The sequence below is a fragment of the Apostichopus japonicus genome, chromosome 20, assembly GCF_037975245.1.
Source record: "Apostichopus japonicus isolate 1M-3 chromosome 20, ASM3797524v1, whole genome shotgun sequence".
NCBI lineage: Eukaryota > Metazoa > Echinodermata > Holothuroidea > Aspidochirotida > Stichopodidae > Apostichopus > Apostichopus japonicus.
In genome coordinates, this window is record NC_092580.1 from 21035906 (window position 1) to 21048497 (window position 12592).

Consider the following 12592-nt stretch of genomic DNA (forward strand, 5'->3'; position numbering starts at 1 on the left):
TTTTTAATAATTTCCGTAAATGGGGAGAATTATTTTCCCCAGTATAATCATATCTACCTGACCTAAGCTCTTTTGACATAAGTTGTTAACATTTTTCTCTGTTATTTTTATTTCGTGGTACCATTTTGAACTCACTCACTTTTTTTTCTTTTCCGTTGCAAAAGGCATTGGGATTGTATTCAGTTTTTAACAATGGTACACCCCTGACTCCGGATGTTGCCTTTCCCGCACTGATTCTATTAAGTGGCATTATAGGACAAATTGTTACACTACCCCCAGCTTTGAAACTTTGTGTCAACGGCAACATCAGCATAAGGAGACTCGAGAAATTCTTGAGTGCGCCCGAGATTGAAAATGACGTGCAGGGTCGCGATAACTTTGCTTCAGTAATGGTAAGGCTTTGGCTTTTTTTTTCTTTTCCTCTGTCTAATTTCAATCTTCCATGTAGAATCAATTACCGCAGTAAAGAGTTACATTTTTTGACACGGAGTCATGTCTTTAAAAACTGGCTTCATTAATCACAAGCAAATATGGACGCAAAATTGAGTAATTTGTTTGTGTTAATATAAAATCGACAAAATGTTATAAATTAAAATATTTAAAAGAAAAGAACTCTATAAGAGGATTGTCTTTGTGATGAACGAGGTATTTTTCAATTAACAATTTATTTAAATATTTTACTATTACCATGTTCCTTTGGGTAATTGTTTCAAATCCCTCTCTCACCAATAATTTGTTGTTTCTTCAAATTTGTTCAAACATTTGATAGTCATTATTCTAATTTTGAATCACATTGAGATATTCTTTCTAAGCTTCATGATGAGAATGTGAATCCGTTGAAAGATGGTTGTTAGTGCATGGGTGTCTGTAACCCGGGACCCGGGGCCAATAAGGGGACCCTGAAAATTACCAAGGTGTAAGGGGAAATAGAGAATTAAGAAGTTACGTGTTGATTCTTACTGACTTTCAAAATGTAAATCACACGTTATTAAATTTGATACTATACTTATTATCAAAGTTTAAAGTAACTATTCGCAACCTTCGTTCTCTGTAACTTCAACAGAAACTCAGCAGAGCACAGAGAGAGGCTGTCAGTTCCTTTGAGAGTGAACCCCTACTTGAACCCCAGTATGGGACGTTCCAGTACACCCCTTTGCCGGAAGAGGAACTCGTCGAAATTGGGCAGAAACAGCGAGAAGAGGAATCATTAGCCGCCAGTATCGCTGGTGACGTTGCAATAGAGGTCAGTATGTAGATATACATCTGTTCGTGTTTACCGAAGACAGATTACAAGTCAATATTTTTCCTTTTTAATTTATTTATTCATCAATATGGAATTATGAGAGTATCAATGTTTTCGATTCTTTCTTATTAATCCGCAGATTAAAGATGGAACGTTTAGTTGGAATACCGAGCATGGAACTCCTACCTTGCTTGAAGTCAATTTACAAATACCTGCTGGTACGTCGTATCATATATTTGACATAGAGAGCAAATATCTCACACTAAAGGCCCTCCCCCCTCCCCCTTCCCCTCCCCCTCCCCCTACATTAAGTAGAAAATCGGTAAAACGGTAAATATATCACATTAAACATGATTAAAACCTTCAGGAAATGTTACCTGCAAAGCGAGGGGTGGGGGGGTGGGGTGGGTGCGTACATAATCACAGCACCCATAGTTAGAAGATTAACGTGAGAAGTAGAGACCCTATAGAGTCTCTAGTGAGAAGGGGACCATATAAATGTTACTTTGTTTATAATACTTTCAATAATTTATTGACTTTTTACTTTGGCATGCTTTATTTTACTCGTATGTATATTTCATACTTGTATTTTTTAACCCGTGTTTCCCTAGTCCCATTCAAAGTGCTTTGAGATATTATTTTATTAAAAGGCGCTAAATAAATAGTTTTTGTAACTAGTATTATTATCATAATTGCACATAAACTAGCAAATGTTCTATACTAAAACGAGTATCCAATTCAATAAGCGGTCGTCTTCGTCAGGTTTTTTTTTCTTTAAACAAATGAAGATATTATTTTATTTGCGTTTCTTCTTCCTCTTCTTCTTCTTTTCTGGCTTTCACGGCTATTAGGAAAGCTAACAATGATTATTGGTGAGGTCGGCAGCGGCAAATCATCTCTGATATCAGCTATGCTAGGTGAGATGCAGATCCTTAGAGGAGAGGTCATCTGGAACAAGTGAGTATTCCATGTTTGCACACGAGAAATCAACATATCGAGGTCGGAGTTATTAACCTCTTCAATCACATAAAATAATTTCAATTGGAGCGGAATCGACGTCCTTTTAAAGGTTCAACCACATATAATTCTATGGGGGGGGGGGGGGGGGTTCATCCTTCTTCCCAGAATAATTTTTTTTTTTTCCTTCTTATATTAATCACTTTCTATCACAGAACAATATCTCTTAATTTTAATCTAAATTGTGTTCATCATTCTCTGTTGGTTTGATTTTTATATTTGATTTTTCTACTTTTTTTTATTGATTGATTTTTTTTAATTTGGTTATCATTATTAATATGTGTTTTATTATTATTATTATTATTTTATTATTACTTTATTATTATTATTATTATTATTATTACTTTATTATTATTATTTTTTATTATTATTATTATTATTACTATTATTTTTTTTCAGAAAGATGAACAGCGCTGCGTTTGCTGATCAAAGAGCTTGGCTCCAGAATGCAACACTGAAACAAAATGTGATTTTCGGAAATTACGAAGGAGAGAAAAGGTATATAAACTGCACTCTACATTTAGACAGAAGAAAAGAACTTTTTTATTATTATCTGGTATACACTTTGCGTGGATGTACATACACTCAGTTAAATTGAGGTCGAATTTTCTATGGTAAGAGGTGAAACGAAAAAGCAATAAAGTCAGAATTTCCATAGCAATGGTATAACAATTTTCAGCCCTCTTTAAGTTTCGATTATTCTATATGAGGACACCTTTAACCTATTGACCTATGAACACATGATCTCATGTCAAGTGATTTCAACCACGGAGGAAAGTTTGAATTTTATCCTGTGTTGCGCCCTCAAATGAACATAACACGTCCTTTTAATTTCTGCCATACCAGAGATCAAATAATGCGCGTTTAATGACCGCGAATGGATGAATGGCTGCATAACTACCTTGCTGGTTGAATACGTACGGTTCCATCCGTATATATATACAATGTCTGTCTGTATGGATGGATGGACATGCTGACTATATATGTCAATATTCATATTTGTTTTTCCCTTTAAAATCTGGTATAACTTAATAACAATCACATTGTCGTTTTTCTTGATCACGTGTGTGTTAGATATAACGACGTGATAACGTGTTGTGCTCTTGCCCCGGACATAGCCATCCTCCCTGCTGGTGATGAGACTGAAATAGGAGAGAAGGGAATTAACCTCAGTGGAGGACAGAAACAACGAATAAATGTAGGACGAGCGCTCTACAGTAAATCAGATGTGGTTATTTTAGTAAGTATTGCCTAAACAAGATTCCTATCAGTGCGAGGGTCATCTACAAGATGATGAGTATCAGCGTACTACGAGATGGGAAATTATTGTCACTGCCTGGGTCGTAGCCAGGGGGGGAGGGGGAGGGGAAGGGCAAATATTTCTGACTTTCTTCCAAACGGCTTACATATAATGACGCACGCTGAAAAGAACATTTTTTATCTAGTAGTTGAAGTTCTCGTAGTTTAATGATGGAAATAATATCTCAATTTTGCATCTAAGCCCCCTCTTAGCCGAACAAAAGATTCGTCAGGGGGGAGGGGGGGCACCCATCTATTTTGACTTTTCCCCAGATCGCACATCAGCATACAATGTTTCACCCCCTCCCCCACCTTCCAAAAGCTTAAAAGTCCGGCCATTGGCCTGGTCACTGGTTGACAAACAAAATTGATATAATTTGAATGACTGAATACTTTCATATGAATAACGCTGTTGTTTCTTATAATGGCCAGATCACGGTGATTGTTTATTAATCCTACATAGAAAGATTAGTGTATGAGGTGTGATGTCATTAAAGTTAAATGCATATCGTTCGATCACTCCATCCATTTCCAAAAGCTGTACAACTGCATAAAGACGGGAGCATTTTGCAAAATACATTTTATTCTTTTTTGGGGTTACCCATCATACGACCGCGAGGAAATCGGCGCCTCCGGCGCCTGAAGCTTATGGCGCACCTTTTCCGAGCCACACATGATCCTTCACGTAGTCACGTGGTCGGTAACATAAAGAGGTAGAGAGTTCACTTGGTATATTCTACCTCATCATCACAAAGTGGCTTCCATGATGTGATCTGATGAGGACATGACGTGTGTCGCCGTGCCTCCTCATAATTCGTGAACAACGTATAGCTGCATGCCTGCAGAATATAACAACAGAACATATATGCGAAAATATATACACCTGTGTTGTTCACGAACGATGGGGGAGGCACGTAAATAAGTCCTCTCCTCATCTGATCATGTCATGCAGATCCCTCTGTAACTCGTGTTTTATATGTCGGTCTCATTTTTATTCAGGAGTATTTATGTTTCATTTCGTTCTATTTTTTCCTCCTTCTTCTTCTTCTTCTTTGTCTGTCGTATAGGATGATCCACTGTCTGCCCTTGATTCTCACGTTGGCGCTCAAGTATTTCAAGATGGAATCAAACTTTGGTTAGGAGGAGAGAATCGCACCGTCATATTGGTAACTCATCAACTGAAGTACATCGAAAAGGCTGACAATGTGAGTGAATGATACATTTTAAACCATATCATCATCTTCGACACTGCATGCGGTTCGGCTTCAACGACCCCATGCAGGACCAACCCCATATCCTCCTTTATAGAAAGCCTTCATACGCCTCTGGCCCTTCCATAAAGGTTTATGGCCCTACCTAAATCAGTAACGGGAAATTTACAATCACCCCCCCACCCCCTTACACACACACATACATACACCTTTGGAATACTGTACACGCGTCTGACCCCCCCCCCTTCAGACCTCAAGTCTGATTACTCCCTCTCCTGCCCCTCGTGGTCAAGTTCAGAGCCCTCCTATAGTCACCCTCTATAATTCCAGCTCGTTTCCCTTAATTCCTCTAGGAATAAATACACGTTTGTATGTTTTCTCGTCGCATAAATCTTGTTATTTACACCATTGGTGTCATAAACAGTTTGTAATTTACACATTTGCACATATTTAGGCAAGTAGGGGTGCTTTCCAATTGGAGGGTACTAGGGCTACTCAGTACATACCAGAGCATGTGCTGTCTCTCTTGAGATTTCTAAAGATGTATCTTCGGTAATAAACTTCTCAACCAGTGAAAAAAAAAACGTCTTGAAGCTCATATCTTTCAGGAAGTTCATATATGTAAAATCACTCGTCGTAAAAATACAAGTCTCTTAGTAAAGTTGGGTGATAAAACTGCAGCATCGGTGCTATAATATTCATTTGAAGTCATGTATATTCGATTTTTAACAAAGCTTTGAAGACCATTACTTTTTTAACACCTGTTGTGAATTACATCGACTTATAAACAATTTTTTTTTATAACGCTTTGATTGTACCACAAGGGTACGTACTGCCTTTTTTCTTCATTTTTTGGCTGTAATGTTATTGTAGCATTGTTGTTCATGTTCTTAACTTTTCTGCCGCGATCCATTCCTTGTCAACTACAAAAAATTTAAACGAGAGACATTATTTGCTATTGATATAGGTCTCGTCCCTCGGTCACTTTCACTATCGGTATACGTATAGTTTCATGTTAGCTCACGTTAATATGGCTTGAAGAAACGTAATAACGTAGTTGGTTGCATTTGCTGTTATAGTTTGCTTTCAGCTGTTCATTTCCCACTCGATCACAGTATTTGTCGATACTTATACCTTTTAAAGTAAGTCAAACATTGCAGGAGGTGGGGAGGGAGTCTGGGCACGAAAACGAAATCAAGTTTTTATCCAATTCCTCTCAGTCCTTTTACATTGGTAATGTGACCATGTACAGGTGAGCTGATCTCACAAAGTGGAGGAGAGAGAGGGGGAACGGGGATGCATATAGAGGGGGGGGGGAGGAAAGGAAGCATTGAGAAGTGGACGGAGGAAGCCGGAAGCAATTGTGATTTACAGCTGGCTACGCCCGCCCCTTTGCACAAATATGCAATTATGCAAATTGACACGAAGGAAAAGTGAAAGAAACATAGAGCAAAAATAAATAAATAAATAAATAAAACATAAGAGAAACGTAAAGAGCCTGTGGGGCGAATGACGAAGACGTTTTCAAGAAATGACGTCACTTTTAAACTATTTATGATCTTAGGAAAGGAAAAATGCGAATGCTACGTGCTTTTTGATATATTTTATATTCTGCGCTGCTACTGATAAATGGGATTAGTATGTCAGTTGTTGGCAAGTCACCGTTAGACGATAATCACACTTAAAAAATCGTAAAAACAGCGCATTATTGTTCACTGTGCCACATTTGGAGACTATCCCACCCCCTTCCCGCCAATCTCTTCCGCTCGCTTCACACACGAACACACACCCATACACGTATACATATTTGTATTAATGTTTTTTTTTTGTACATTGTGCCACATCTAAAACTATTGTTGATCACCTAAAATCTCTCCCTCCCTCCCACCCCCTCCCCCCTCCCGCCTTACGTTCGCTTCACACGCAGATAGTTTAATGCTGACAAGGCCATAGGGTCTTACCTTGGTGTCTTTGTTCATCTATTTTGCTCAAGTATTGCTCTCATTGCACCGAGAGGCTGATACTATACAAACGGTTCATACTCTCTCTCTATTTTTGTTTTTGTTTTTATGTGGACAGATCATAGTAATGAAAGATGGAACCATATTGACTCAGGGATCACCGGCTCAAATTAAAAAATCAGATCCTACTCTCTGGAGTCTGTGGCAGGGAATGATCAATGCGGAGGTGAACGAGGAGGAAGAACAGCAACAAGAGGCAGAACAGAAGAAAACGGAAGAGAGGGTCCGGCTCATCAGACAAATATCAGAGCATGCTAAAGAGGAACGATATAGGCGTTTGTCTTCTGTAAGCTCAGTAGAAGGATTGGAGGATGTTCCTGTCTCCGATTTAGCCGGTGAGTTTCGGCCAACATCGCGATATATTGTACCCAACGGTCTACGATAAGATCGTCCTGTTAGATTGGATTGTAATACTACAAACGTGCGAGTGCAAACTTGCGGTAATGAGGTGTTGCAAGTGCTTGTTGTGTTGATTCAGTTAAGGCTTGCTGTATATAGTGATCATTCTGAAGCTAATCTGCGGAAGATCCGCCGAGGACCGTGATATCATTAAAATTAATTAAGTCCGAAATCATGGTAGTATTAAATCAAAACAGCTACATGCAGCTTTGTACCATTTACGTGTCCATATTCTGTTGTAGAGCTACCACCTACATAATGTAACCTTTCCCGTTTTTACTCTACGTTACTGGAATCTGGTACTCGAATAATTATTTTACCAAGTTTATGTCAGTTCGATCCTTTTGGATGAAGTGACCAATTTCTTTAGATTGAATAACCGTACGTTTTAGTATCAAATGTCGTGTCAGAAATAATTATATGTTATACACTGACACAGCATAACGAGGTATATGTGTCTGACCAAAGAGACGTTATACATGATATAAAACAAAGTGAAAAGCTGACAATATCAATCGAATGCAGGACTATAAGGTTTCAATCTGTATCGCATCAAAAGCGAATTGTGTGAGCAGTGTAAGCTACAACGACCTCATGTAGGATTCATTATTTAGCGAACGAATCAAAGGACACACCCACCCACAAACGTTCGCACACTTAATACCTTACGGAGTACACATTGTGAAGAGTAGCAATGAACGTGTTCATCACAATTCCCATTGAAATCATTCTTTCCCACCACCCCACCGCCACCCACCATCGCCCACCGTCGCCCACCATCGCCCACCACATATCCCATCCTTACGTACAGGTTTTGAATAGTATCTTCGGTTTAGCCATATAACAGTTTCACCTCTGAAATATGAGAGGCCATTAATTTAGTAACCGCTTTCGAAATGTCCTTTTTTTTCACAGAACTTACCTCGAAAGCATTGGAGGAGGAGGACAATCCGAACAGAGGCAGATTGATTCAAATGGAGGAGAGACAGACTGGATCAATACCCTGGAAGACATACTTCAACTTTCTAGCAAAGGCGGGGGTTTTCTCTGTTGCTCTTACCATAATTACCAATGTGGTCGTTTTGTTTACTGGTGTGTTTGGGCAGTATTGGATAAGCCTTTGGTCTCAAAGTGGTCAAGATGCCATTGATGAAGGGGTACGTACTACGTTAATTTCATCAGCCATATTGATGTTACTATTAGCCAAGTTAGTTGCGAGGTTAACTTCGACATCCTTAAGTTTATCTTATATCTTTAAGAGGAATTAAAATTTAATTGAAGAGGTTACTTAAATTTGTCCCGTATATATATTTTTTATCTTTTTGCTTCCTGCGAAAGAGTTTTTGTTATCTGTAAAAGACGTGCGTTTGCATCTCGTTTAGAAAATGATAATAATTTTTACGAATTTCATAACGTATTTCACTATAAATCAGCTCGTATTCTTAACATTGAAAAATAAGCTAGGCTGAATACCTGCTATATGAGAGTGTGGTAGGTCTGGGATGGTTGTTGATGTTCGTTTGGAACAGAAGACAGACTTATGTCTTGTGGCATCGCAAATGTCAGAAATAAATAAAATAGTTTCTGTTGAAGCATATTTGATGGCGGAAAACTTCTGCCTTGTAGTTCAGTTTTGTTAGCAGTCAATCAGATCTGCTTCAGGCGTAAGTGTTTCGATGTTGTTGTTGTCATTCACTGTTTCTACCATTTTCGTCCCAACTTCTTCGTATTGGTTTTCATTGACAGGATCTAAGCAGTTATAGCAACGGCTTCTATACTGGTTTCTACAGTCTCATTTCATTCACGGCATTGTTCGCGAACCTCGTAGGTGGTTTGTCGGTTTACTGGTCAGTTCTGACTGCTGGTGTCAAATTCCATGACAACAGTATTACATCAGTACTACGTTCTCCATTAAGGTATGTACTAGAAACGGCTGTTTGGTCTCGAAAGTTACACTTCACATGACACACACACACAACTAAATTTGGGCTATGTTTCTTTGTCTTGTGAAACCAGTGGGTTATTGGGGGTAATGACGTTAGGAAAATAGGGGCGGGGCTTAAGGAAAGCGCCAAAGGGACAGTGGCAAAAGGGTTGTGGCGTGTAGGTCGGCACTTGATCCGTGTATCTTTTGTTTTTTCAAACAATGGTCAACATTTAGGGCAATATATAGGTCTAACACGGCCAAAGCAGACGTACTTACTTAGTATTCTTCACCTAGCCTGATTGACCTGACCTAATTTGCATAAATAGATCCGGTGCTTGAATAACATTAAAGGATGACATTAAGGCAAACGTTAAGTCTTGATATGCCAAAATCCGAGAAAAAACGAACGCTACAGTGATATTAATGTTTATAGCTGGTTTTCAGGATATTCAGCTTTCAAGATCTTCAGATATTGTGATAAACAACCAGAATATTAACTATTCTGCTCGTTTTTTATCTCATGTTGATTATTCTATCCAACACTTTTTCCTACCCAACCCAACTCCCTCGCTCCTTCATTTTTCAAATTTATTTTAAATTCATTTTCAGGTTTTTTGACACAACTCCAAGCGGTCGAATAATGAATCGATTCTCGGCAGATTTGGACAAAATTGATCAGGTTGGTACATAGTTCTCTGAGTAGCTCTCCTAAATGTTCACTAGTTGGAAAGAAAGAAATAGAACTAATGCGACTATATGCAATGGAAAGTATGTAAAATACAATCACATACCTCTCGGAGAGAAATTTCTGAAGCTATAATTCATAAATAGTTTTTAAAAAAATGTTTAAAAAACCCGCAAATCTGTATTAGTGAAATGGTCATTTGTCGAACGAGATTTGAGATTCGAATACAATTAATTAATTAAATCAATCAATTACTTGCTATCATTTGCATTTTTGATACTTGTATTGTTTACTGAATAAAAATGAACTGCATTATTGACATGTTATGGTTTGGCATCATTTTCCCGAGGGTCAGATTCTTAATGAGTAGGGTTTGGCCGTGGGTTGTTGGAGACAAATCCCAATTCAGGGGCATGTGGGTGACGCCCAGGGGTTATACAGGGCGGATTCTAAACGAGGAGGGTTTGGCCGTGGGTTGTTGGAGACAAATCCCAATTCAAGGGCATGTGGGTGACGCCCAGGAGTTACACAGGGGCGGATTCTAAATGAGAAGGGTTTGGCCGTGGGTTGTTGGAGACAAATCCCAATTCAGGGGCATGTGGGTGACGCCCAGGATTTACACAGGGGCGGATTCTAGGGTTTGGCCGTGGGTTGTTGGAGACAAATTCCAATTCAGGGGCATGTGGGTGACGCCCAGGAGTTACACAGGGGCGGATTCTAGGGTTTGGCCGTGGGTTGTTGGAGACAAATTCCAATTCAGGGGCATGCGGGTGACGCCCAGGAGTTACACAGGGGCGGAATCTAAATGAGTAGGGTTTGGCCGTGGGTTGTTGGAGACAAATTCCAATTCAGGGGCATGCGGGTGACGCCCAGGAGTTACACAGGGGCGGAATCTAAATGAGTAGGGTTTGGCCGTGGGTTGTTGGAGACAAATCCCAACTCAGGGGCATATGGGTGACGCCCAGTAGTTACACAGGGGCGGAATCTAAATGAGTAGGGTTTGGCTGTGGGTTGTTGGAGACAAATCCCAATTCAGGGACATCTGGGTATGCATGGGTGTCCTCCCAGAGAGAAAAAAAAATAGACTTTTAATGGATTGTGCGTTATGCGACATATACGATTAAGTTTATTATTTAGTCTAAACGCAAGGTTGTATGTGCTTATTACTACTAATTAATTTAGCGTAACGTTGAAAGGGACTGAGTGCTGTACACATCCACCTACCCCCTACCCCCACCCCGACTCCTATCCCCACACCTTACCCCTCTTTCCGTAAGTTTTCTATATAGTTTATGTTTCAGATATTCCTCCTTGTAGGGTTAATTATTTAGTTTAGCCTCTCAGTACATCGATTCACAAATTCTAATAATAATAACCCAATCGTTACATCACGTTTTTGATTCAAACAAAAAGTACCTTTTTTAAATTTTTTTTGTTTCTTCTTTTCATTCTGTTTACAGGAGTTAGGATTACAGATATCTATATTTATAATGACTTTCCTTTACGTCGTTGGTGGTGTTCTCGTCAATGCCCTCGTAGCTCAATTCTTCTTCGTTTTGCTGCTGCCATTTTTCTTCTTCTTCCTCTACGTCACTCAATACTACCTGACGTCTACAAGGTTAGTACGATTTCAAGGTATATGACGATCTCACAAAAGATATATAAATCACGGTTATATGTGCATGCATGGGCTCAGTTTAGTCCTTTCCAGACTCGCGCAAAAAGAAACGTCTAACAGAGGTGTAACAGAAGTGTTAGACACCACCATCGATCCCAGAAAACATGCACACACAACTCGCTATACCGTCGGTAATTAGACACTAGTGTACAGTCAGTACATACAGCTGCGGTCAATACCCACAGCACAGTGTACAAACATACAGCGATGGACATCTCAGGTCCAGCTAAAGATAACAAGGTATCACTGTCTGCATTTTGTAGCGACACGAAAAAACGTCACTTGCAAGCAACAGAAAGTTCACTTTTTCAGATGGCCGCACGCGATTTCAAGCGAGTCTTCAATGCATGCCTTTAACGGAAAACCCAAATATAACTGGGGGCATATGAAAAAAAAAAAAACGACAACGTACAATACTTTCTCCCATGAAGCATGTGTTGATAAAGATATAATTAACTTTAAAACGATAGGTACAAGGCTTTGTGTATAAGCAGTAAAAAGAAAGCTGAAAATGGGTGACTTTTTTTTAACTTTCTATAAATGTCGTTTTTCCAGTGGCGTCACCAGAATTTCCGATCGAATGGGGCAAGTGGATGGCAGGCTTAACAGTTGGGGTGGGGGGGGGGTGTTGGAAGTGCAAAGACGTACCTTCATAAAGTGCACATCGCAGACAAATTTTGGAAGACACAGGGGGAGGGGGTAGGGGTAACTTGAGGCAAGATAAGCATATGGTTTGGAAATGCCCACTGCCCTCCCTCACCGCCCCACCCCTTAGGCGCCTCCACTTTTGCCGTTACGAATCTTCCATTTCTCCAGATACCTTTCCAATTTTCATATACGATGAACCTTTGCCTTTTCTTTTCTTTTCTTGGACAGGGAGATGAAGAGACTGGAGAGCATTTCCCTGTCTCCTGTTTACAATCATTTCTCAGAAACGTTGTCTGGTTTGCCCACCATAAGAGCTTACGGGTAAAGTTAATGATAAAAAATTCCAATGTAAAACTTTGTTAGTTGCACAATTTCTGGAACAATGGTACAATATACTTGCATTTCTGGCTGATATTGATATGGAATTTTTAGAGAACAAAAATCAATGCTTACAGTGGATTCTT

At 39.4% G+C, this 12592-nt stretch overlaps 1 protein-coding gene across 1 annotated transcript in view; it reads left to right on the forward strand.

Annotated features, from left to right (window-relative positions):
- Nucleotides 1-12592, forward strand: part of LOC139961198 (ATP-binding cassette sub-family C member 9-like) — a 31418-nt gene that overhangs the window by 9241 nt on the left and 9585 nt on the right. The window contains exons 10-22 of the mRNA XM_071960202.1: nucleotides 165-392; nucleotides 1064-1243; nucleotides 1383-1461; nucleotides 2095-2200; nucleotides 2660-2758; nucleotides 3335-3500; nucleotides 4627-4764; nucleotides 6850-7126; nucleotides 8106-8347; nucleotides 8937-9106; nucleotides 9727-9796; nucleotides 11263-11420; nucleotides 12357-12449. Coding sequence (XP_071816303.1) covers nucleotides 165-392; nucleotides 1064-1243; nucleotides 1383-1461; nucleotides 2095-2200; nucleotides 2660-2758; nucleotides 3335-3500; nucleotides 4627-4764; nucleotides 6850-7126; nucleotides 8106-8347; nucleotides 8937-9106; nucleotides 9727-9796; nucleotides 11263-11420; nucleotides 12357-12449 — 2006 coding nt within the window. The remainder of the gene's footprint in view (nucleotides 1-164; nucleotides 393-1063; nucleotides 1244-1382; nucleotides 1462-2094; nucleotides 2201-2659; nucleotides 2759-3334; nucleotides 3501-4626; nucleotides 4765-6849; nucleotides 7127-8105; nucleotides 8348-8936; nucleotides 9107-9726; nucleotides 9797-11262; nucleotides 11421-12356; nucleotides 12450-12592) is intronic.